This window comes from Vanessa tameamea, chromosome Z (assembly GCF_037043105.1).
Source record: "Vanessa tameamea isolate UH-Manoa-2023 chromosome Z, ilVanTame1 primary haplotype, whole genome shotgun sequence".
Lineage (NCBI taxonomy): Eukaryota > Metazoa > Arthropoda > Insecta > Lepidoptera > Nymphalidae > Vanessa > Vanessa tameamea.
In genome coordinates, this window is record NC_087341.1 from 5,193,242 (window position 1) to 5,221,174 (window position 27,933).

Sequence of the window (27,933 nt, forward strand, 5' to 3'; positions counted from 1 at the left end):
ATGCGCTCGAAGTCGCCAGAGGAGCGTGGAAGACAAAAAGTAGTCCGAGCGCCGACTTACAGAATTGAGAACGAGTACAATCCGGAAGCTATGCCTCAGTATTTTCAGGTTATGTGTAACGCGATTCTTATAAATTATTTATCAAGCACCCTTATTGGTAGGAGCGCGTTTGTCTTTTTGCTCAAAATACAATGGATGTTCGTCGTTGTTGTGTGGACCAGTGAAGCCGATGTAAAGTATAGGGCATGGGGTTTTAATTGAATGTCTTTCATATGTGACATTTTGCGGTTTGTAAGACAGCTTAATGGTGATTGTGGTTATTCCACTTTTAAAACGAAAACGTTTCGTATGTGCGGTTTAGAGATTGATAGTGGATCGCTCTAGAGCTATTTAAATAATTATTATGTATCTAAGTTATAAAACTGGTTCGAAATATTTCCCATGAATTAAGCACCGTTAGTATAACGACACATCGGTTTGATTATATTCGATGATTCATTATAATTTCACATAACGTAAAATTATATTTTAAGGTACCGAAAATATCTAAACACGTATGCCGGTAACTTAAAACTAACAAATAGATTATATATAGATTAAAGATAACAACAAGAATCAGTTAATGATTATAGTTTTTACGTTAAAATGAAGATTTTTGTGATTAATAAGATAATATAATTAAATTAATCATTAAAAAATTTTTTATTCGAATATATAAAATATTTAATATACACAAATGATTTGCATATCGATAACATTGAATTATGATTTTCCACAGATTGCGGTCGATATTTTAAAAGTAACCAATCTGTTTTGGATCAATCCTCAGTCGTCTAACGCGTACGTTGTTATAATTATTGGTAAAGTGAAGTATAAAATGATTATTGGGAGAGACATGAACAGGGTTTTTAACAGAGAAGTAAGTTTAAGGCAAGACATTAAAATACAATTACGAGTTTAATATCCGGGTGTAAATGAACTCGGTTATCCTTGCCCTGTTAGCGAATTGTTCTTCTTAATATTATTAATATTTTACCATTAGACACGTGTAAAGATGATCATATTCAAAACATGCTTTAATTTCATAATATAAGTAATTGTTTCTTTTTTTTTTTCTGTTTATTTATTCTTTACTACCGTATACAAAGCATATTTAAGGTTGGGTCTCTCTAGTGCGCATAATACATACTCGTCAGGGGGACTCACTCTTCCATAACATCATGTTATATAATTTACTAAACTATAAAATTGTGCATGTTTTAATTGAATTATATATATTATATTTAATTATTAGCTTTATATTTGATTATTTTATACACATTTTGAATAATAGTTGCCGTTTATAAATCTATTATAGCCTTATAAGCGTCAAAAATAAACGGGCAATATATAAAAAAGCGTAGTTCAATCCGTCGTTCGGAAAAGGTTTATATTGCCGCGGTTGCATCCACGTGAAAGTTATAAACATGATTTTTTTTGTTATGATATTTATAGGCGGTCGGACAACTGGACCACCTGATGGTAGGCGGTCACCCTGCCCATAGATATTGGAGCCGTAGGAAATATAAACCATTCGTGAACACCTACCTTGGGAACTAAGACTAACTAGAGGCACAAGGGACACCTCTAGTTTCCCTGGCTGACTCACCCGTCAAACCGGAGGTCAACAATACTAAGTATAAACAATATTGGTGGTAGAATATCTGATGAATTAAGTTTTGCGCAAGCCAGTAAGTAAACTTACTATGAGGTGGAAAAAGAAAAGGTGAATTAGGGAGTTGATGAATAGAAGTAGAATTTTATCTGATATTTATGAAGGTTTGCACGGGATGTCATTCTCCTTCACGCAACTGGAGTAAAGGATTAAACACAAAATAAGTACATGAAATAACTCAGTAGTGCTTTTATTTATATCCAAATATATCAATTTTTTTGTTGTAATAATACTATCAATTTTTAATTTCATTACTTACAGAGTTTTATCTTTGATATGCAAGTAAATCTTCATGACCTTCAGCATACAAATCTGTGGCTTGCTGTTATGGAGCCGAGGTGCAGAGGTTCTCGTCTCTTGGGGGAGTCTAGTATGAACCTTGGAGAGATTTGGGCACAGTCGAGTAAATATTAATTTTAGTTTTCTATACGATCATGACCAGATAATAAATTATCGCCGTCACGCGTAATTGATCCTGATTATGTAGGTAGTAATTACATTTCAAATTAATTTTTAAACGAATACTATAATAAAATAAATTAAATGTACTGCGTTTGAATATATATATGTCACCGTAAAATTGTAAATACCTTTAGATTATAATCTATCTCGCGAGATTGTGAACTGTAACATACTATTTACAATTTCACGCATTATTTTTCGCTAGATTATAATCTATCGAAGTGCGTAATTTCAGTGAAATTATAAACTTAGTGTTTATAACCCTAACCCAAACCTAACCGAAATGCCATAAATTATCTACGATGTTTTATTTTGAGTTAAATCACCGGTCACAATATTACAGCAGTTTACAATCTCGCGAGATAGATTACAATCTAACGGTATTTACATTTCTACGGTGATATATACATACTCACTTTATTCAATGAAGTAATTGAATACTGTATCCACTTTTAATTTTCCATTATATTTCTTCAAATAGTATAAAATAAAAAAAATCTTTCAAATAACAATAGGCATCCTATCATCCCTAGAGATACTTTTCACACGGAATAATATACCACTAGCATTAATTTTTTACGTTATATTTTTTCTTTTTCGAAACAAATTTTTTTTAAATGTTTCTACATTACAAGTATTTTATGAGAAAAAAAATTACATCGTATTAAAATTCGTACCGAGTTTTCGATAGTAGTATTCGTATACTTCATACTTCTTATATACTTCATAATTCTTAATACTTCCATGCAAGTGTAGAAGTAGAATGACAATAATGATGACTTCGTCGGTACTGTTGATCTCACTAAAAATAAATTTCCAGTACTAATACCGCTTTCGTTCTAAATTCGTTAAACACTTGTAAAATATGAAGATATACCTAGAAAAACGAATCGTAATATTTACTTACATTTCTCATTATTTTGTAACATGTCTCTTAATTGAATATGGCTTAAGGCTTAACTACCCGACCCTCTGACGTGTTTTAGCTCTAAATCAGTATTTACAACTCACCTCGTAGGGGCGATAAATGAAAACGTCTAATAAATTTAATATTTCGGAAGCATTTCTCAAATAGGAATTTCCATTTTCTTTATTTCGTTATAACAAATATTTCAGTAATCAAAATAAAATAAATTAAATCGAACACTTTAAAGAATAAAAATACAATAGTCTTTGACGATAGAGTATTACACCAAATAAGATAGATTTGCCTAGAAGTTCTAGACAAATTGTAGGCACAGGGTAGAAAAAATATTTTAGGACAGCTAGATAGTTTAGACTTGTTTCAGACCGTATTGGGAAAAAGCGGTACAAGAAGGACTAATTAACCAATGACAATTATATTCCTATTATGTCTTAAATAATATTGCTTCGTATTAAAATTATAGGAATTCACCAGAATGTATTTGTCGAATTTATAGTAAAAAAGTCTTAATACCAAGTCATTACATTTAACAGACCATCAAGTCTTCCACAAGTGGGTTCAATTAAGTCCTGCGGGTTTTTTAAAAGTAAACGTGAGAATTATATTAAGAGGAGAACTGCAGATAGCACCAGTTATAATAAATGACGAGAAATTAAAAAGGTAAGCTACTTTTTGTGTTACAAATAAAGTAACAGCCAGTCATTGTCCCACTTCTGGGCTTCTCTCCTTTGGAGGAGAAGGTTTGGAACTTATTTCAGATAAACATGTGACAGTATTTTTTTACAAACACGTGCTTGTTTTCACATGTTTTTCTTCACCGCTGAACACGAGGTGATGTCCCTGGTTTATAACGAAAGAGCATACATTAAGTGCATTAAAAAGTAGAAGTAATATAATAAAACTAGCCATTTTCCCGGAGACGTACCTCATCGAGTTGAATATCATAATATCTTCACTCAACCAGTCAGTTTGTCTAGTTAAAGATTGGAAATCAAGGAATGGAATAGAGTGACTGAGTAAGCGAGTGAACGTATACCACGTTAGTACTTTCTCATCTAGGGGAGGAGATTCCTTAGCCTTGACATTGGGATATTTGCAGGTGACGTTAATTATTATTATACGGTTAACATTATAAACGTGGACAATGTTTCCGACCAGTTATAACAATAGTTATAAGTACGAAGCTGTTAATGGTACATCTACTTTGACATCATTTTAATCACGTTCTGATCATTAAATTATTTCTAGTATACAAATAAATAATTTGTTTGAAAGTATGTAAATTTTAGCGAAAATCTCCTATCTCCGGGTTCTGAACGTCAAATTGCAAACTATGTAATTACTGTATACGGTGCTTTTGGACTTCAAAACCGTGATGAAAGACAAACTGATAAACGTTATGGGAAACCCAATACATTTGTCAGAGTTTCCTTTTGCGGTCAAGTGGTAAATAATTATGTTACTTGAATATAAATTGCCACCCAAATGTAAAATATTGCATATTAAATAATATCGAGAATGAAATTTAATATGAATTAAATATCCATATTTTTTTTTCTGGATTTTTTAGGCGAAAACAGCGATCCATCCTCTAAATAATAACCCTATGTATTGCGAACAAATATCTATAGCGGAAATGTTTCCCAGTACAAGTCAAATCATTAATTTCGACATTTTTTATAAAGAAAATTGTTTCAATCGGATTATGGGCAGGACGCACCTCTGTTTAGGGGATATTTCCCACGACGGAGAGAATGGTAAATAATTATGGAATTCATTTAAAATTGATGGTTATGTTCTGACTTCTCGGCGGCTTATCTCATGAGAGAGCCAATTCTGCCAACGACACGGGAAGTATTATAATGCACATGCACTTTTATAATCATATGGGACGGCAAATCCGACACGACCGAAAAGAGTTGAAGCGCAGGACCGATGACATTATGTGCTTTCCAAAAGCATGGGAGTGTGCACACACTTCTAGACTTCGGGTTGCTATTGAGATTTTTTAACAGAAAATTCCAATTTTTTGTCAACCCCACCTGGGATTTGATCCCAGAACCTTCTGATCTGCGACTTTATATCTAGTCACTAAGGCAACGAGTCAGACAAGTCAATAATAATATCAAAAATGTCACAGGAGACCCAGCAGATGTGAAACATTAAAATTGATGGTTATAGAAAGAATTCATAATTACAGAATACAATATATTTGTTAAATTCAATTAAAAAAAAAACAAAAACAGAATTTCCTTTATAAAATTAATGTATTTTACTTATTATGAAGGCCTAAAGAAACGGACGTGGATGAAGACATAACGGCATATGAGACGGTCTTACCCTCGAGGCACTATAAATGTTTCATATCAATAATAAATATATTTATTTCAGCCGATTCATTAGAAGTACAATATCTGATTATTGACTTGTCGTATGTTAATTTTATTATACTGTTTGGTCTATTTTTCGATAAGTAAAGTTATTCTGGGAAAAATGAAACTCAGAATATGATCGCGGTCATAATGCGACATTAATAATAATTATTATTATCTTATTTATTAATAGCGTAAGCCGATTTTTGTCCCAGGGATTATGGGACGAAAGCTGCACTTAAAAAATAGTTTATAGTCTCATTTTGAAGAGCTTCAGTCGTAGATGTGCAGAAAATTAAAGATTCTTGATTGCTATCGACTAAAAAGTTACAATTTAACAAAGAATTAATTTTATAGAGCGGAAAAAGTTACTGGCAGCTTAGAAAGCGGTGATACGGCTGCATAAGAAAAAAAAACATTTAATTAGTGTTTCATCATTTTGGCGTCAAATTTAGATGAGTGCCGTGCAGTATACAACCAAAACCTATCATATTAAATAAACGTTTCGTGGGCGATCCGATAGCTTCACTTTAAGAAAGCAATCACCAAAACAGCGTTACATCATAATGTCACATATGAGATACGAAGCAAATTCTAACAAAATAGCACTGCATATATTTAGAATTTTTTAACGTTCGAACGTACATGATCTTTTTTACATAACATACCAAAATATAAATGGGAATTTCATATTATCAGACACTAACGTTTTGGTACTACTGCAGCTGCTTCTTGGCGATAAAACGACATTCCTATTTTACAGTCTTTCTCTTTCTCATTTATTTTTATATATGTTTATGCTTCTTATTAATAAGTATTATTTGTTGAAGGTTTTTTACCAACATTCGGGCCATCTCTTCTACACATTTACACAAGCTCAAACCTGAGCACGAACGGCGTCAGTGTTGATGGACCATTTCACCGTGGAGCTCTCCTTGTAGCTTGCAACGTCATAGTTCCGTGCTATCAAAAGAACCTCAAAAGTATAACCGTGGAGCCAGTAGCACCAATTCGCCTTGTAATCCTTTATGATATTATTTTGTTTGTCATTTTTGCCAGCGATTTTGTTTAAGATTTCCAAATTAATTTATATATTTTAAGTTCTATGTACAGGAAATCACTAAAGCAAACACACTCAAATACTCTTAAATGATACTGTGACATAAAATTGTCAATAACAATAACAATTTTGACGACCTCCGTGGTCGAGTATTGTGTACACTGGTTTTCATAGGTACGCCACTCCGAGGTCCCGGGTTCGATTCCCGGCCGAGTCGATCTAGAAAAAGTTCATTAGTTTTCTATGCTGTCTTGGGTCTGGGTGTTTGTGGTACCGTCATTACTTCTGATTTTCCATAACACAAGTGCTTTAGCTACTTACATTGGGATCAGAGTAATGTATACATACATTTGTGATGTTGTCCAATATTAAAAATAATAATATTAAATTCAGAAACGATGTCCAAACATATAATGCTTTTATAATAATAACAATCAAGTAGCAATCATGAAATGTTCTTCTGCTGGGGCAACGCCTGTTCTGCTTTTAAGAAGGCTTGACGCTTTTATTGACGAGTAGCCGTCGTCAAAAGAAGTACACTGAATTTCAACTCAATCGGACTTATAATTAATTATTATACATATAATTAAAAATCACGATATTAATAAAACGAGGCGTGCTACCATATTTTCTGCGGATCAGTAATGAGTCACGCTTCCTGTCATTGAGGGTCGGAGACGAGGGCTGGTAAATCGTGTTCTTTATTTTTCTCACTATTAGGTACGTACGTACGTTTCATAAGCAATCTGAAGTCGAATGTAAGTTTTGAAATTCACAAAAACATAATATTGAAAGAAGTAAACCATTGAAGCAATGTTAAACACACTCGTAGTGTGTTAGTTAAAAATGACAAGATTTATCTGTTAGTATTGTTACCTTATCTAAAAATAGGGAACGTGAAAGAAAGTGTAGGCAGATAAATAGACGGAATGAAGTATTTTCTATACGCTTTATTCGTTATAAGGTTATAACGAATTACCTAGTCGATAATAAATTCACTAAACATGTAATTATTCTCTTCACTAAACAGTCGAAATCACAACAATTTAACTCAGCTGACGTTCCAATCGAAGAAAGAAAAAATTTAAACAAAATTTAGATCATAATTAATTAATATCATAGATTAATTATAAAATGGGATGACTGAAAGACAATTGCATGTGGCGGAGATGCGAATGCTGAGAGGAATTTGTGGTGTTACGCGAATGGATAGAGTTAGAAATGAGTACGTAAGAGGAAGTTTGAAAGCGGCACCGGTAACCGAGAAGCTACGCGAAAACCGGTTGTCGTGGTATGGGCATGTTATGCGGAGGAATGAGTACCATGTTGTGAGGAAGGTTTTGAGCATGGAAGTGACCATCCACATCGCATATAGAGACGATATGGTTAGAAAGAATGTTACATGGAGATGACGTCAGACAGAGTAGTATGGAAGAAGAAGACATGTTGCGCCGACCCCAAGTAAAATTGAGATAAAGGCAGGAGGATGATGATGATGATGATGATCATATATTAATTATGGTTCAAGATCGTATGAAATCAATGTTAAAATTTTGGCTTTTGTCATAATGGTTGGCTATTCCAATATATAGTTTCCTAACATGTCAGATGTCCGGTGGGTTTAACGTGATTATTTTGCACAAAAATTCCTTAAGGAACGCAGGTAAGCACTAAGAGAGAATATTTCAAAATACATCTTCTAAGAGAGTTTATATGAGGATGAAAGCTCATCCATTTTACGTATCAAAGATCATATCGTAACATCATCACTTTAATATGAATTATCAGCATACTGAATTAAAGGAGAGTGTCCTCATCTTGTTCTACATTAACAAGAGTATTATATTTTTCTGAAATAAAGGCCGAATGGGGATTGTTGCAAATATTGACTTTATAAATTCAAGTTACTTTCAGGAAAATTTATGGTCGTTTGAGGATTTCTGCGTATACTGTCCCATTTTCGAAGTATCGATGCTCAATAGTAGAATAACCGGTCAGTCTTGTGGTGTTGCAATTACGGTCGGTGAGATGGTTCACGATAACAAGTCAGATGAAGGTATTTCAGTATTTAAGTCGGTGTCCTACGATTTATATTAAAAAATGATCCCATTAAACTTCATTATGATGACCAGCTAATTAAAACCTCCTTGATTAACAAACCATTTGTTTCAGAATTCATGAAAATGATGAATAAAATACGTGAGTTTCCTTATAAATGTAAACATTTTTTGACTTATAAATTAGGCCAAAAAATTAATTGTTTCTTTTTTTTGCTTTATAGGAACTCGTAAGTTGCATTATACGGGTAGCCTCGATGTAAAGCAAACTCAACCTGATTATGGTTACCTTGATTTTAATACCGCGTTTCCTGTTCTGCAATTAGCAGCCAGACTGCCCGATTACAGATATAAAATGTACCGAAATAATATGATACGTGCAGTGGTTAATAAATTGGTCGGTATATTCTCATTATTTAAATTAATAATTCGTAATGTAATACTGATTTGAGTCTCAAAAAGATTTTAATTTAATTATTTTTTTATTTAGGAGGCAGTATTAGATGACGTAGACTGCCGCATTAAGACCTATGATTATTCCTCAACTGTGATACTCACGAAAGAGCTAATGAGAGTATTAGAAGATACAACAGCAGTAATTAGAATTTTTTTAGACATAGTTCAGTTTTCTTATTCAACTTCTTCTAAAGGAGAAGACATTTCAAGACAATGTAATACTGAATTGGAACAGAAACAATTAAAAGTACAGAAGGAAATAATCGTAAGTATTTTTATAGGAATTAAATAATAGTTTAACAGTTAAATAAAAGAGTAACAAAACGTCATAGTTCCTCTGGTTGTCTCAGACTTACTCTCTTTTTTGAGGAGAAGGTTTGCAGCTTAATCTACCATGCTAATCGAATGCGAGTTGGTGGAAATACGTGGTCGATTTATGAAATTACAAAGGCTTGAACACGAAATCATCGGTTAAGATTTACGTCTTCTAACCACTGGGCTAACGCGGCTTACTTACAGGAATCTATATTAGGGCCAAAGTAATATTACGCGATTTAAATTATATCAGATTAATAATACTTTAACTAATTGTCTAATCTGATATTAGCGTATACGTGCATCATCTCTGTTTAATGTTGTTCTTTAATGTATTAATTTGAAGGTTCAATTTTCATCAAATTAACATTTTTTCTTTTAATAATAGAATAAATCCCTTAACAAAAATGGTACTTAATCTTGTTTACATCATTAAAATTTAGAATCAAATCCGAACAACACCGCTAGGTCATAAAAGCATTATTTGAACTACGTTTTTCTCATTTATATAACTATGTAGCTGAATTTCGAAGTTGTTTGAGGCATTCGATGCAGATTTCGAAGTTGAGTTTTGAAAAATGATATTTATTGCGAGAACAAATTATCAAACATAATTACAAAATTATTTAAAATATATATTTATTTAAAACGCGAAACATTTTAAAACGCATCGTTTAATTTCTATGCAGTTTGCAGTATTCGATGTCATTTATTACAAAATATATATGTCTGTTATAATCGACCTTTCACTAAAACATTTAAAATAAAAATTGACGGACTCTGACTATCTAAGTTTCAGTTATATATCAACAAAATATTATGAAATTCATCAAGAATACAACTGACTGTAACAAACTTGTTACCACCATGACAAACCAAGATGGATGCCCCTTTCTTTAAGTACGTCTCAAAGGTGACGTCACTTCCTTGACCATGTCATTCAGTTTTCGGTCTATAATACTATGTATATGTATATATATACATACACACACGGCCAGACTTCGAGCTGTCAACAGTCAAAATAGACTCTTAGCAGATCGAAACGTGGAGATTTCACGAGAACTCGATTTTAGAAAATCGAGCTGAAAACGTAGAAAAAAAAAGTGTATAACGAAGTAATATTTATGTAACTAAACATATGGTTTATTAGTAAATACTACCAAATGCCATCCACGTTTGGAACGAAGTCAAATATTTGCTTATTCACAAAATACTGAACACAAGAGCAGTGTAATGTTAGAGAGCGGATGTAGCGTGGACGGTGAACGCAAATATTTTTATAGTTTTGACTACTTTGATGTGTAATTAAAAATTGAAAAATATAGACACGTATATTTCCAATTTGCGTTATATACCATTTGTGCAAATGAATCCTGTACAAATTACTTAGTGGTGGGGATATGTGCAAGCCCGTCTGTGCAGTCACCACTACATACCGCCAAACCTCGAAACTAAGTGACGTTGTGTTCCGGTTTAAAGGTTGAGTGTGCCAGTGTTACTATAAGCAAGGAGGTTACATCTTGGTGGAACATTGGTTAAGAATGGCATGCTTCATATTTCTACAGCACCGATGTCTATGGACGGTGGTGACTTATCATTAGCACATACTATGTGTTAGTCTGCGCAAACGGACAATTAAAAAAAATAATGATTTACAATTAATGATAATGTCTAATAACAACAAACAAATAATAATTATTTTTAAAAACTAGCTTTTATAGACCTTGAATACAAAGAGTCTGTTAAATAATGTATATATTTTGACAAGTAAACGTATTAATTAATAACTTAGAGACAGACAATGTTTAATTAATAATCATATATAAGTAAGGTACAAATGGTCCCTGAAAGCATCTGTAAATAACCAAGAAAAGTATCGGCAGAAAGATAGTTGAGATAATTTATTATTTGTTTAAATTAAGTTGTTTTATTTACAAATTCTTTTTAATTAATTACAATCTGTTTTTAATGATCATTATTTTGTCTAAGATATCGTTCCTACGCTTATTAGGACAAGAAAAATTATTATCGGAATTGTTATGTACATTTAAAGTTTAATGAACGATCAATTAATATATTTGAGTATTATTTTTTTTAAATATCGAACAAGGAATAATAAGGTTTTATGGGATATTTCGCGTTCTGTGATAAACGAGAATATTCTGTGTATACTCATTACACGGATGATGTTCTGCTGGGTAAAGTATTGCACAGACCGTCATTAGACCACCATGGTGGAATTATCTAGAAACGTTTTTCATAAGAACAGTTTTGCCTTAACAAGAGGTTTATAGCAAACAGTAGGACATTTTTATGCCAGAACTTTTTTTTTTTTTATTTACTTTTTTATAGGAGAGGATACATCGAAAAATTATGCAAAAGATAAAAAACAGTTCAAATTATGACATGAAGTCCGATGAAGTTAGCGCAAGTACGAAGGAAATAAACATCGGTTCCAGAAAAGCTGTGAAACAATTGCTTGCCGATATGAAAATAATATCTCAGGAATTAAAGGATCACACTTATAATGTAAAATTCATATTACTTTCTTGGTAAAATTAATTTTAATTAATATTATGTTGATATTGGACGTTCGACAGTATTCATCTGTAAATAGTATATACCAGAGTCGCCATTTGCCTCCGTCTGTATTTCCGCTTACATCTTTTAGTCGCACACACACACACACACACACACACATAATAAAATAATAAACGAGAAAGGTTTATTTATATAACTTATACAAAATGACTGAACTACGGCAACTATATTTATTTTAAAGATTTATTTCGATTTATTAATATCAACTTCATATACAGAAACGCGTTTTTTTTTATCAATTCTGTGAAGAACGATTCTTTAAGAATTCACCTTTTACTCACTCGTGAAATCTTGACAACCGACTTACACCATTTTGTTACGTGTCTTCTATAAATTTTATAATAATTATAAACAATGTCGCACATCACATTGTGACACGCTCGTATTCTTCGGTGAGTTTATAGTTTCTTCTTACAGAATCTGCAGACAGGTCATACTATGAAATGCTAAAAACAGCAACAATAAGTAAAAAATTGTCTGTAAGATAAGAAGAAGTTCTTTATAAGATTTTAAATGAACATGGTTATTTTTATTACGAACAGTATTTAAAACTCGTGAACAAGACATTCGTAGATAATGTCGAAATATCGAGCTCCACCAAATAAAAATAAAAAACATGGTAAATATCCCGCTTTAAATACTGTTAGTAAGAAGAAGTTCTTCTTCAGATCGCACGATTTGACCCAAACCTTTGCACTGTTACTTTACAAATGTTGCACGTTAAATAAATGCATGTAAAAATATAGACATCAAATTACAAATCGCAGCGGACTGTTGGACTAGTAAGTTTGGAATTAAATTACGTAATATTGTTGCACAGTCCTTAGAAGGCTGGCCTGGAATTGTGGTGTGGCTTTTGAGTGGAGGATCGAGAGTTGGATTTTGTAAGATTTCCCCAACTGACGTTATATACTCGATGGAACCGGAACAATGCGGCAAGGATTGTGGAATATTACAAACTGTTTATATAAAGGTATTCTAACAATAAGGTACTACGTGAGAGAACGGAAGTACAACCAATTTATAAGTAAAAAAAGTATATTTAATATAATAGCAGGTAATTATACTTATTTCTAAACACTGTTTACAATGAATTCCTTATAAAATAATTAAGTTAAATTACATTATTACAGAATAAATACAACAATACGCTCACCTGGGTTATTACCAAATAAACAGTTCAGAGCACCGATAGTGCCGTGTTCAACACTGAACCACTTCTGATTTGTTCACATCTGTCGAGCTTCTTATAAAGACTTGTCATTTTAGTCAATTACACAACCGTGTTATAAGTCCGGAACATGATTAAAAATATGATCTCCCACAACTACATTTAATTACATGCCTCGTACCGTATAAAGTGAATTTATTGCATCAAATTATGTTATAAAGAACGTTCTACGAGATGTCTTTCAAGAAATTATTTTTTTGATTGAATTATTAGTATGGAATCTGTAGATTTTTTTCTTTAGGACCATTCTAAATTGGAACATTAGGCTTCTATTTATCTCATCCATTTAAATATCATCTAGTTATATTTACATTGAAAACATTGTTTGCAGCCAGCCTTAGTAATTGTTGGTCTTGGATACTAATCTAATAAATTTTAACCATTTCATACATGTGAACAACATATAATATAACAGAACATGTTATGTGCCTCTAGTAACAATGGTTCACTCGCCCTTTAAGCCGGAACAAAACAATTTTATCTGTTTGGCGGTAGATAGCACGATCTGTTGAGTGGGTCTTACGTACTTAGACGGGCTAGCACAAAACCCTATTAATACGAAATGAGTCTCTATATATAGTGTATATTTTTATTTCTACATTATAATGTATATATATTTATCATAGTAGTAGGGCTTTGTGCAAGCCCGTCTGGGTAGGTACCACCCACTCATCAGATATTCTACCGCCAAATAACAGTACTCTGTATTGTTGTGTTACGGTTAGAAGGGTGAGTGAGCCAGTGTAATCACAGGCACAAGGGACATAACATCTTAGTTCCCAAGGTTGATGGCACATAGGTGATGTAAGGAATGATTAATATTTCTTACAGCGCTTTTGTCTATGGGCGGTGGTGACCACTTACCATCAGGTGGCCCATATGCTCGTCCGCCAACCAATGCCATTAAAAAAATGTATACAGTATTCAACTTTTTATATCTTTCTCGTTCGTCTTTATATTTTAGCCATTACATTGCCCTAAACATACAAATTTTATGAGTGACTGTTATTGCATTGCGGGTAAGGTTGAAGTACTCATATGGATGGGATTATATCGACATAAACCAGCTTTCGAAACCTGCTTGCCCGGATTACAGCTCAAAATGAGAAATTATGATATGTGCATTAAAAGCACTGTTATGGTAAATAACAGCTGAATTAATTTATGAATATTTATAATACGTAATTAATGATTTTTGCATTCGAACGGCGTTTTGTTAATTATTATTTTTTGCATTATATTTATTTTTAAAATTAGTCCTTTGTATAAATAATTTGAAAAGATAGATCACTGAGTTTTAAGGTGTATAAGTTATTTTCACAATTTGGAGTAAATTAGGATTGTTGAAAATCGTCCTTAACTACCATCCCTTAAGAGGATACCTTTGTCCAATTCAATGAGACATTTCGAAATTGTAATTTTTAACTCATCATCATTTCGATGTTATGATTACCATTTTAATTCTTATTAACGAAGAGCACGTTAACTAATTACTCACTAGTTTATACGTCGGTCGAGTCAACTAAGTTGTCGCCCACAAGTAATTAGCCCACGCTAATTATTAAATGCTTAATTAATGCTTAATCATGTATGCGGCCAGTAAATCTACGGGCACTGGTTACAATGATTATATGCTATCAGATTTTGGCACGCTTACATAATCTATTTGTTTATATATCGTCGTTGTGTCTGCAAAATTAGATACGTTTTTTTTTCTTATTTTTTGATTGTTATGCCGTTTTGCCGCGAGCCGAGATGGCCCCGTGGTTAGAACGCGTGCATCTTAACCGATGATTTCGGGTTAAAACCCAGGCAAGCACCACTGAATTTTCATGTGCTTAATTTGTGTTTATAATTCATCTCGTACTCGGCGGTGAAGGAAAACATCGTGAGGAAACCTGCATGTGTCTAATTTCAACGAAATTCTGCCACATGTGTATTTCACCAACCCGCATTGGAGCAGCGTGGTGGAATATGCTCCATGCCTTCTCCTCAGACGGAGAGGAGGCCTTTGCCCAGCAGTGGGAAATTTACAGGCTGCTAATGTAATGTATGTGATGCCGTTTTAATCGTTATTTCAATACGCACGTACTGTAAACAAGTAAGTACAGTTTTGTGATAACTTCAATAATTTAAGTTTTAAAATTTTGCTATGTGACGTTCATACATCGAAAGGTACATAAATTGAAATAACGATTAAAACGGTATAAAAATCTAAAAATAAGTAAAAAACACATAGCGACTTCTGCAGGCGCAACGACGATATACAAAAATAATGATAGACTTATTATTATTTAATGAATTTATATATATATTTGTATTGGAATTTATTTATTAGTTTATCATCTCGAATACAATGTGTATATGTGATTTATTATCTATGGTCAATGACTCCCGTCGTATGAGTAATAAGCGAGACGATGTGTCTAATTGTGCTTTCTGAAGCAAAAGCGGAAACCCTTATAAGGATAATAATCCACTATGGAGGTAGTTATTATAGATATTTGTATCTACGTATCGAATGAACGTCGAACTTGAAATATATTGGCAGAATATTTCTGATTAAAATTCATTCATTTATTCATCGTAAATAATTAATCATTTATCATATGTAAATAACATAAAAAAAATACATATCGTCAGTCGAAAGGAGAAAGGCTTATGTGCTAAAAGGTACTGTTGGGAAATGAGGTTTAATGTTATGCTAATAAGACTGATGCTTAAGATTTTCTTCCTTAAACTAATTATATGTATTACAAATAACACGGTGCGCAAAGGTCTTATCTCTTATAACAGTTTCCCATAGATTTATTAAATTTAAACGTATTTCATCTACATATTATATCTATATTTACATCTCATAGAACATACATTACAAATATGTCGTGAATTTTTATCGAAGACGAACATATTAGTACAGTAAAATATTTCATTTAAGTAATGATTATGTTTCAGATGGTAGAATGTAAGGCGTTTATATATAAGGCAAAGTTGAAAAACGTGTGTATTGGACTTAATCCTATTCAGACATACTTAAGAATATATGTATTGAACACATTCAAAGAAACAAAGGTATGTACATGTAGAACAGCATATTAATATTAATACTCAAGTTTAATATTTCGAGTGGATTATAATTTTTTGTAGTAGACTGAAATAGCAGATAGCATCGTGTAAGGAAAAGCGTTATACCTTTTCCTCTCTTTCTCGTTTTGTCTCTTTCTATACGGCTTTATACAATATTATTTTAACTAATTTATTGTTATTGTTTTTATTCACTTGGGATTTATACAAAAAATTGTTATTGTCATTGAATTATTGTTAAACGTTGTTAATTTATTTTATTGTGTCTTTTAATTAATACATAACATATATATACACAAAGCAATTTCGTTCGAACCTAGTATACCGCGATACCCCTCGCTTTTTTAAATTTAAATACCTGTTTATGGTTTCTGAAGGTAAGCAGTATCCTTCATCCATCGACAATAACATAGTAAGAAATAGAAATTAATGCTCTGCATACAACGGATAAAAAGTTATTATAATATCTCTTGATCTAAATATAGAAGTTTAAAAAATATAACTATTATAGTCTAGTGGTTATATGGCCGCAGATCCTAAAGTCCTAGATTCATAACCCAGGACGGGCCGATAAAAAGTTATTGGGTTTTTCTACTCGATTTTATCGAAAGAAATGAGTAACATCCCGCAGTCTATAAGTTGGATTTGTGCAGACTTCCGTGCCTCGGAAAGCACGTGAATCTGGTGGTAAGAGTTCAGGCGCAACTCTTTTCGGCCGAGTCGGATTTGCGTCTTGTTCGATTATCAGAGCGAGGGAATAGATGTCTCCGAAAGATGAGTCTCCGAAATCGGTCCGGACGACATCATCAACTGGAATAATTACTCTTTGTTAGGATAACTGCTGTAGAAATAATACCCACCCAGACAGATACGTAAAGTCCAACCAATATGGAAACGTTCCTAGGCGTTGGCTGAAAAAACTACTGCAACAATATTCATATCACTTACACCATAAGATGCAGAATTTTGTGCTTCAATTTAGACTGTTTAGGTGACAAGCCTGAATTTCGTGTACTTGTATATGTATACAATCAAAGGTATATTGTATAGTATGTATGTAGTACTATGTAAAGTGTCTGATTCAAATACACGGGTTGATATATTCAGATTTTTTTTTTCAAGTTTAAACTGTACGTCCACACTTTAATTCCTATCGATTTAAATTCCAGCCCTTCCAGCTTAGGGTAGGGAACGATAGTTCTAATTTCACTGAATTTAACAAACAATTTAAATGTTTCAAACTAATATTATGCTCCCTACACGTATTCTATGAAACGTCCGAATTCAGTACTTTTTACGTTTGAGTCATTATTTCCATTGGACATCCGTTGGCTGTTTGCATGTGACTCAATAAATTCTACTCAAGAATTAAAAAAATAACAGGACTTTTCGCAATTACTTCGTTCTAAATTTAAAAAATCAATTTAACATAAATTCATTCTAAATGAATTATCACAAAGACATTGATGTATGAGTTATTTAATCGATGTGTCGAAAACATTTAAACTACTATTCCAATTTTAAAAATTATAGGTACAATGTAAAACTTTAACACCGGTGTGGAATCAAGTTCTCAAGATACAAAGGATGGTTTTTATGACCCCGGAGAGACTTACTAACAGCCCCGCTATTGTTTTAGTCGAAGTTTACAATACAGAGTTATCGGTTAGTGGAAGAGGTCAAATTATATTATTGATCTTTAGAATAGCGTCATAAATAACGCGAATTTTCAATAGGTGCTTTACCTGATACTAAAATGTGAATGATCAGAATATTCATTGGCTCGATAATTTCATACAAATTGAACACAATGTTTAAAATATTTTATTATTATTCATATTAATAATTGGCTTTGGTAAGCGGATTTGTTGATTTTTTATATTTTTCAGTGTACATTTTCTACAATAGATTTTTAATTGGAAAATGTTGTTTCAAAGGACGTTAGACATCTAGAAATGGTTATTATTCAAAATACCATTCATATTTCATCAACAATCATCTACAAGAGATCTTACATTACATCTTCAATTTTCTCCTTGTGTTTTTTATATTCAACGTTTGTATTTCGATAACATAATCAGCCAAAATTCAAGATTCAAATTAGATCCAACAGCAGAACTTAAACATTTTAATGTTAATATTGAAATAACTGACCTTTCAAAGTTGCTTTGAGAAAGTCACATAAAGACCTGGCGATTACTTGACCTATCTCAAAGTTATACTATAAGGCGCTGTCATTATAAGTACCTATATAGGTAGATAAGTACATTTTTAGTTAATATCTTAAAACAGACTTGGTTATGCAAAGGCGTTCCTAAGCCAATAACTTATTATGGTTTTTTTTTTTATTTCTATATGGAAATGAATTTTAAATAGTAACTATTGAGGTACTTTAAATTGTCGGTTGAATTCATAATACGAACCAGTAGGTAGGTACTAAGCTTTACTTAAAAAAGCGTATTAAAAATGATTTTTTTATTTTTATTTGTTGTTTTACATTTGTAGGGCAAATCAGAACTTATTGGTCGTGTTCAAGTGAAGCCAACTGTGAGCCAGGAGCAAGATATTGAGTCTGCGCCCAAGCTGAAATGGTACGATTTGTTTAGAGGTCTAGACAACACGGGACGGGTACTCATGTCTGTCCAATTAATGCAGGTATCAGTTAAGTTAAATTAAGTTCTTTTTTAATGTTATAGGTAGGCGGACGAGAAAATACCAGCTGATGTTAAGTGGTCACCACCGCCCATAGACAATTGCGCTTTAAGAAATATTAACCATTCCTCAAACCGCCAATGCGCCACCAACCTTGGGAACTAAGATGTTATGTCCCTTGTGCTTGTAGTTACACTGGCTCACTCACCCTTCAAACCTTCGCGGTAGAATATCGGATGAGTGGGTGGTACCTACCCAGACGGGCTAGCACAAAGCCCTGCCACCAAGTATTATATTTTATTAATTAATAATTATATTTATCTCTCTATTAGTTGTAATGATATGTCTTGATTCTAGTTCTTTAACTTTTATATTATTTTTGTATGAAAGTGTTCTTCTAAGCAAGACAAACAGCCGCGAGTTGGATTGAAAACGGTTAGAAAATATATTAACCCATGCAATATTTTAAGGAGAGATATTCTACCTAAATGTATATTGAATTATAAAACGACGAACAAGTCCTCAAAAACGAAGTTCAGTTCACGTTCATGATTTTAGCTTCATCTAAAAATACACGCAACTACGAATCGAAATTCATTTTAGTGACTTCTAGGGTATTGATAACATCGATACCTCTCGTAACATATACCTACCTCCCATAATATTTTGTGTATAGGATATCTAACTCACTGTTTTTTAATGATATACGTTCATGTGAAATCTATGCATTCATATGTCAGTCAGTTGCAGACACATAAAGATTTGGTAGAGCAAACTTTCTTGACATTTTTAATGCGATTTCAATGTAAAGTGACTTTTTTATGTTTGTTGAGTTATATTATATTGTGCACAATCGAATAATCAGGACTGCTATGTACTCTTCATTTATGTATAAGAGTCATAAGTGAATTTATAGGTATATCATGAAAGGGTACTAGAATACTAAAGTACTAACAAATAAAAGGGTATATAATTAAAATCGGTAATTTTTTCTATGATTTGTACCATAGAAAACATATTATCGCTAAAGTTTAGCCAGTTTAGCACTGGACTCCTGAACAAGTCAGCTTTTGAACAGCATAACATCAACTTTAATAATATATCATAATTCATCATTAAAATAAATATATTGGCCTAAAAGTGATTTATCCGACATCTATTTTCAATGTACGGTTTTATGTAGTACTTACTACTCCTGGTAAATTTATTTATTGACATGTAGCGCCATCTGTATTGAATTACATGTTAAGCATGTACCATAATATAATATTTAGTATTCTTTTTAGGTAATTCAAAAATGTTTTGTTTTTTTAATCATATATTTACAAAGAAAAGATTGCTTTTTATATTTACTCATTTATAAGAAAAATATGCAAGACAGCGCCATCTATGAGATACATAGCAAATCAATGTTCCACTTAAATGTGTACTACGCGAACAAGTTCGTTGAGATTTTATAGAGGGCGTTAGTAAAGTTTATAGCTAGGCATATTCATACAGTTATTTTTCGTCCAGGGACCAGTCAATAAAATTTATTTTCTAAATTACGATGCTTTGAATTTAAAAAAAGGAGTACTAACTCCATTTTATAATGTATAAGTCTCATCTCGGTTTCTGAAGGTTACTATCATTGCAAGAACGAATAAAATCCATATGCCCCTATTCCGGGCTCAACTAATTATTATGAGACCGGCTTCGTATAAGAAGAAATTCAAATAATGTCTTTTTGGAGTCCTTTGATCATGAATATATCTAAGTCATAATGATTCAAATGGACGCGCTATAATATAAAACAAACCTAGATCGTTTAGTTTCATAGATATTATCGAATGTTTAAATGAAGAATATTATTTATTTAATTGTTTTATTGTCCACGTAAAATTTTAATGATGAAGCACGGCGCGAGCATTGTTTTCTAGAAAAGTCCGGAACTTATTTGACATTTTCGTTGTTTGTTTTTATAGTACCTAAATCTTAACTACCTTCTGAGAAGTAATGGAGATAACACTGATAAATTATTTAAATGATTATTTTGTAGTGTTAACTTTTACATCTACTCTAATGACTTATTGAGAGAGCATAGAGAAAAAGTCGCTTTTGACCAAACGCTGCTCGTTTGACATCAATATAAGGGCAAGGTTTTTACTTATTATGTATATATTTGTTTCAGATTTCAGAAAGGTTACTTAAAAATATCATTTATAGCCCTATTGAGGAAAGCTTTACTACTGATTTAAATATATTGGATGTTACTGATGACTACATGCCCTTACCAAAATATCTATTGCCTGTTTCAACATTATACAAGTAATCACACTATTATTTATACACTGTTTGAGAATAATATACTTCGATATCGTTAGATTGTTTAACGTTGGCACCGTCCAGTCGATCGCCGGTCACATGATCACCCAAGCAGGAAAATCGTGGGTTTTATGCTATAAAGCTGTTGTAGCTGTGGTGGAGAGGGTGCATAACGGCGTAAGACAGCATCAAACCGTGTGCCGTCACGGTTCCCATCGGCAAACGATTCGATCTTACTCCCAAAGCATTACAGACATTTCTCATCAAAGACATTATACCCACATATGGGCCACTATAACTATAGTAATATACTTAATACTTCTGTGAAAATTATTCATTGAATGTGTGCTTTATTTCAGAGTCGATGTATACTGGTGGGGCTTTCGTGACGTAGATATAACTAGAAAACTAGGAGTCACCATAGAAATTGAAGACTTTAGTATAAAGTCTAATATAATATTTAACAAACAATCAAATTCCAACTTCCCCAATGGACGTGTATCAGAAATATTTGAAGCGCCACTGAGTGAAGCGTATTGCCCAATGTTAAATATCAGACTTTTCGATAGTAGTACGTTTGGTAGAACGCAATACCTCGGTGCGAATGTCGTGAAGAATCCCAACAAGTACATATTGCGTTGGTTGGAGAAAACTGACAGAGACGCGTCACTTAAACGAGCTTCGGTAATGTCGTCACAATTTATGCAAGGTATGTTTGTATAATTGTGTTCAAATCACGTAACTAATATACTTAAAATTTCCTTTTTTTTAAGAAACACTTTAATATGTTATTTTATACGCAGTATATACGTTTCAGATCAGAAGTCATTATTTAATTCTTTTTTTGACAAATCTCTACGCATTTATGTGCTGAAATGCCTCTTTTATAGCTCGTGTATGTGTGGTAGAATACAAGTGTGCATGTAAAGTATTTGAGTGTGTGTGTGTATATAGTATGTATAGTTTTGCGACAAAGGAACTTTTCTAACAAATTTATAAGATATCAAAAAATGATGGAACTTAAATAGTCACCCCTCTTATTTCAAAATAGTTTTAATGTTTTTAAACGAGTTTGTTTGTTTGCTCGAGGCAAATTTATTTATTACTAACAGTATTTAAAACGGGATATTAACCATGTTTTTTATTTTTATTTGGTGGAGCTCGATATTTCGACATTATCTACGAATGTCTTGTTCTCGTGAACAATAATACTACTGTTAGTAATAAAAATAACCATGTTAATTTAAAATCTTAAATTTATTTATGTTAATTATTTACGTTTTTTTTAGTGAATCAGACATTATTTATAAAGAAAAGTTCAGTGGTTAAAGAAAATAATGTAAATGATGATTGCGCTTCTGCGAGAAAAGTGGTGTCAATGAACAGGTCAAAATATTCGAAATGGAAAGATCTGTTTTGGCAAAAGGAACCTGATGAAGAAGAATATACATTGCTTCCTATATTTTCGACAAAAAATAAAAATAAATTAGACCCTGGAACAGCGGAACCTAAACGAAAAGACTGGTGGCTAAGATATTCTCAATCCCAAAAAGTGAGATCTAACTACATGTAGATATACACTCGTATTTTAGACACGAATAATGAAGTTATAATTAAAATAGTACAACAGAATATATCTCTTCTATGATTTTTAGTTCAGTTTGTTTCGTCTTGTTTCTTTGGTACTTTTTAACTTTGCAATCGAATCACGATCGTTACCGTTTAACAATTTTCCTATTATTTAACGATTAATTTTATTTTTCTCATCATAGTATATGGTAACATTATGTCGGTTTGATTCCTAACTTAAATTATACTTGAAGTTAGATTTTAATTCAATCGAGAACATATCTTTATGAATTAGTACTGGTTTCAAGATATGCAGTAAAATAGAAAATAAAATCTCAATTTTTTTATTATTTTTATTATGTCACTTTTATTCGGTTTGTGGCCAATTAATATTGAGTTAATTACAGGACAATAATGACGTTGAAAATGTTTGTGGTACGGATAAATTAATTGTGAGTATTATTATTGTAATATGAAGTAATGGTTAAAACTTGGTGTTAAATCTTTGTCTAAGCCCAGTTGGGTGGGCACCCTCTCATCACATATTCTACAGCCAATACTTTGCGGCTTTGTTCCGATTTGAAAGAGTTAGCCACTGTAACTACAGGCACAAGGGACATAACTTGGCAAGGTTCCCAACGTTGGTGACGCATTGGCGATGTATTTCTTACAGCGCCAATATCTACTTAGCAGCAGGTTGCTTATTAACTTAACTTATTTTATATTTATAAGACGTTACTGATATAGTTATCATCAGCCTGTAAAAATATCTATAATATTAATAAAGACTCGTCTGTTTTATACGTCAAGTTCAAGATTTATTTTTATTCTGTTATTCATATCAAATATTACTAAGATGATTCATAACTATGAATTTTAATAGTTCAGGTTGTTGATTTTGGTAAAATATTAAAGTCGTAGATACAGGTATTGTTCAGGAATATGTTAGCAATAAACTTTGTATGGGATATTCGGAAATATCCAAAATTTCTATAGGTCGTGTACGAGCATGTACATATGTATGTATATATGTTATGAATAATTCATAATAGAAGCGAAAAAAAACGTGACGTGGTTAGATGTATCAGCAATTTCCTGGCGCTTTATCTTTTCAAAAAAAATATCTTAACATATATATTTTTAATAAAATGAAATCGGGGCGAATGAGTGTAATAAATGAAGGTCAAAATATAATAATTTACAGCTTTTCGGTTACGAGCTGGAGAATCAACCCGAGTTTTCAAAGTTCAAAGATTGGTGTAGAACTCTAAAACTTTATAATGGAAAGAAAACAGGTATCCGTGAGACAGACAGGCATCTATATTGCGGCTTGTTAAAAGCCGGATTGGCCATCTATAGATGGCCTCCGCCCGATAACAAGACAGCTGTTAGTTTCAGTGGAATTGAATTGAATAGAGGGTAAATGGCCATTTATTTTTAATTATTGTTTATGAAATTCTACTTTCCGAGTAATGACTCTTTGGAGTTCAAGCCTGAGGTTGATTACAGTTAGCGGGTTGCTCTGTCCAAAACTGGCACGTCTAATCGTGTCGCATTGCGGTCGCATTGCATCGTATTCTGAGTGAGGAAATGGAGTGCACTTCGGTTTGCACATTCTCTTGAGGTTGTCTGTTGACCGGAGGTGGTCAGGAGATCATCAGCGTCATTGACATATTACTATGTCGTGTATTTGTAATAAAATCCGAGACAAGAACCAAAGTTCATTACATTAAACCTATAATACATATTTAACAGTAAAACAACAAAACTGGTTTCATGAAGAATTTTCATTTTATTTGAGATCTCATTTACTTGATGTAATTTGATAAAGAAAAATATATTAATCTAAAATAGTATTAAATTTACTATGCTGTGTAAGAATAAGAATTCTTTAATTTATTTATTTTATTTTGCGTTACGTATTTATAGTAATAAATAATAGATACGTAGTTCAAATAAGTCTGTATAAAATATTCCATGAAATCTCAATGTTTAAGAAAAGAATAACCATCTAGAATCTAGTTGTTAAGTTGACTTGTTATGGTTTCAAGGGCAGAAGTGTTTTCTTCTTAAATGCAATGATTTCACCACGCTTCGAATGTGGGATGGTGGAACACATGTACCCAATGAACCTTGACTGGATTTGATTCTGTGATTAAAATATATATATAAGATATATGTGGTTAAGATATATATAGATATATGGTGATATGTTACATCCATGTATGATGCCCATGCCAGCTTATGAAAAAAATTTAGATTATATCCCGTTTGTGCAGATTTTTCGATGATCATCCGAATAACGATCCTGCGAAGTTTTTGATCCGAGTTTACATTGTTAAAGGGATCAATTTAAAAACGAAAGAGTTTGTTCGAAAAACGAGTCCGTACATTGTATTGAGTTGCGGAAACAAACAATTGGGGAATCGTAATAGCTACCTGCCGAGCAAATTGAATCCTATTTTCGGAAAGTATGACTTGAATATAACGTGGAATTGAAATGCGAGATTTTTGCATGTGATATAACTATTATGAATACATGTTACGTATTAGAAATGTTTATTATTCTTCCAGAATGTACGAATTCCGGTGTAATTTACCCGAAGATTACTTGCTCACAATATCTTTGTACGATTACGACGTCAGCTCGCTAGATGAATTAATCGGATGCACGAAAATTGATTTGGAAGACCGAATTTACACTAAGCATCGAGCTCGAATTGGACTCCCGTTTGAATACAGCCTGTAGGATTATTATTTCTTAGGAACGATGACTTCATTTCTTTAGTATAGATGAAACATTTTAGTATGGAAGAATATCATTCTCATTGGAAACATACTGTTTAAAATAGTTGGCGTAACTCGCACTTTTATTGACGTTTGATTTGTATTATATATTGATTAATCATATCGTTTTAAAACTCATAATATTAACTCAAAAACCTTGTTAGAAATTTATTTTTGGTGATTACAATTACTACTACTACTTTTAATCATACGCATAAGGCATATGATTATGTATATGTATGTATGTATGTATGTACGAATGTGTGAGTAAACATTAAGTGTGTTAAAACAAACAACCGTAATCGATTTAATGAAGACGACAATACTTGAAATTAAATAATTTTATTTTAACGATTTCATTTTTAAAAAAGTCAGACGTGTAAAAATGACATAATTAACTTAAAAACTGTTATTTAGAAATCACAGACAGACACTTCAATTTTATTTATTAGTATGAAATAAAATAAAAAAAACTGCTGTTTATTGAACAGTCGATCGTCAAGCGAAATACGATTTCCAATAGACGTTTAAGTAAAGGGGAAATAAGTTCCAATTGATAAGATACGGCATAGCATTTGCAATCTAAAATTACTAGGATATTAAACCGGTCTTCCAAATTTAAATCAAATATTGTACTTTAAAATGTTGTTTTTTTTTTAAATCTAGAAATGATTTTGTAATATGGCGCGATTGTATGAAGCCGTCTATGATACTAGAAGAACTCTGTCTTAAGAATCATATTTCACCACCAATTTTTATAGACAGTACCTCTCTTATACTGAATGGAATAGAATACAAAGATACTGACAAAGGTATAATAATTAAAAAAAAATGATGCTTAAGTTTATTTTCATTGTACTTTAGTTATTAAATTGGAAATAATAAATTCCGAGTTCTAAAACATTATAAATATAATTTATTGTACATTCACCTTACAGGAGAGCAATTTATAAATATATCGCTAACAATATTGTTTCCACGTAACAGGTGAAAGCTTCACTTCGAGTCTGGAACGCAAAGAGAATTTGTGCTTAAGTATTTTACATAAATGGCACACTTTACCATTATGTGGGTACCATTTGGTTCCAGATCATATTGAAACAAGAACATTGTATAACCCAGATAGACCTGAAATAGAACAAGTAAATTATAATTGATTATAAATTAGTCTTATTTTTTTATTGCGAACAAAGACCAAACAGTTTTTAATTACTCTTGTCGAAGAAAAATCCAAAAATTAAAATTATTGTGAAGTCAGGCAACTACTAACCTGTCGCGGTGGTGTAGTTAAAAGTTATGGCGTCGACAAAACTCTCAATAACAGTCCAGACTTTGAAAGTTGACAGTGTTTACACTATCGTGTCCACAGCGCTGTCTCGGAAACGTAAAGTATTTGTCCTCTCATCGGTAAGAGTGCGACAAAAGAAAGTGCACTTGTTTTTGTGCATATACTTGTGCACTATAAAATGTCTCGAGCAGTTGTCTCGTATCCATGACTAAAATCGATCGGAGGGTTCGCGAACTTTTCACAGTGAATATAAAATAGAATGGTACGCAAAATATGTACGATAAGTAAACATTTAACATCATTATAATTATTTTCTTGTATTTCAGGGTAAGGTTCAAATGTGGGTGGACATTTTTCCATTGGACACTGGTGTTTATATACCGCCCCCTATTGATATTGCTCTTAAGAAGACCGAAGACTATGAACTTCGGGTTACAATATATTCTGTGCGAGAATTACTGGTGGGCTCTGATAATTTGAAGGGTCAATTTTCTGATATATTTTTAAGAGCGTAAGTAACTGTCTTGTTGGTTTAGTGGTTAGCTAATAAAAAAAGGCAGTCGGTTCCGAAGCCAGACTTTCGCAGTGCTGGAGCTGGAGCTGAGGCTATGCAGATTTTGACTTCGGCACAGAACAATTAAGCTTAAAAGAGCGCTAACCGACAGGATGCTTCTCAATATTAGCAGTTTCGACTTTAATGATGAGAGAAATTCTTACGAACATAGTGAGTTGTTAACTCGCACAAAAATACAGGTGTGTTGAAGTACTTGGACCTAGATGATGTCATAAGTACCCGCAGCGAAGATTACTGCTCGACAAAGGGTGGAACGAAAAAAAAAGTTTTCCCAGTTCCAGTACAGATAATCGCCGAAATTTAGTCTGGAGGAAGTCACAGTCTACATAGGTCTCCCATTCGCGGCTATAGACCCGCGAATGGCAGAGACTGTAGACTGTAGTTCACATATGCCTGTAGCCTCTATGGGCTACAGTCATAATGCTAAACAATTGTTGTTGGAGATTATTGTGGAGCAATTCACAATTCTGTCATAGCAGGGG

General features: G+C 32.5%; 2 protein-coding genes across 2 annotated transcripts in view; one reads left to right on the forward strand and one right to left on the reverse strand.

Annotated features, from left to right (window-relative positions):
• Positions 1–27,658, forward strand: LOC113404214 (otoferlin-like). Its single transcript, XM_064220286.1, has 27 exons — positions 1–108; positions 779–919; positions 1,976–2,117; positions 3,635–3,761; positions 4,391–4,547; positions 4,672–4,858; positions 6,304–6,491; positions 8,448–8,589; positions 8,706–8,732; positions 8,815–8,987; positions 9,081–9,185; positions 11,714–11,890; positions 12,783–12,935; positions 14,158–14,334; positions 16,149–16,265; positions 17,811–17,942; positions 18,783–18,932; positions 21,100–21,236; positions 21,593–21,942; positions 22,523–22,757; positions 23,985–24,221; positions 25,082–25,273; positions 25,377–25,547; positions 26,256–26,401; positions 26,577–26,731; positions 27,204–27,388; positions 27,631–27,658. Exons 1-27 carry the CDS (start codon positions 1–3, stop codon positions 27,656–27,658), a joined length of 4,239 nt encoding a protein of 1,412 aa, XP_064076356.1.
• Positions 1–27,933, reverse strand: part of LOC113404244 (protein phosphatase 1 regulatory subunit 12A) — a 538,461-nt gene that overhangs the window by 240,503 nt on the left and 270,025 nt on the right. The window lies entirely within an intron of this gene.

Excerpts from the sequence above, each read along its gene's own strand:
- LOC113404214 (XM_064220286.1), top strand. The coding sequence starts at position 1 with ATGCGCTCGAAGTCGCCAGAGGAGCGTGGAAGACAAAAAGTAGTCCGA. Across the intron at positions 8,733-8,814 it reads GAAAATGATGAATAAAATAC|GAACTCGTAAGTTGCATTAT; the intron begins GTGAGTTTCCTT and ends TTTGCTTTATAG. Across the intron at positions 21,943-22,522 it reads GTCGTCACAATTTATGCAAG|TGAATCAGACATTATTTATA; the intron begins GTATGTTTGTAT and ends CGTTTTTTTTAG.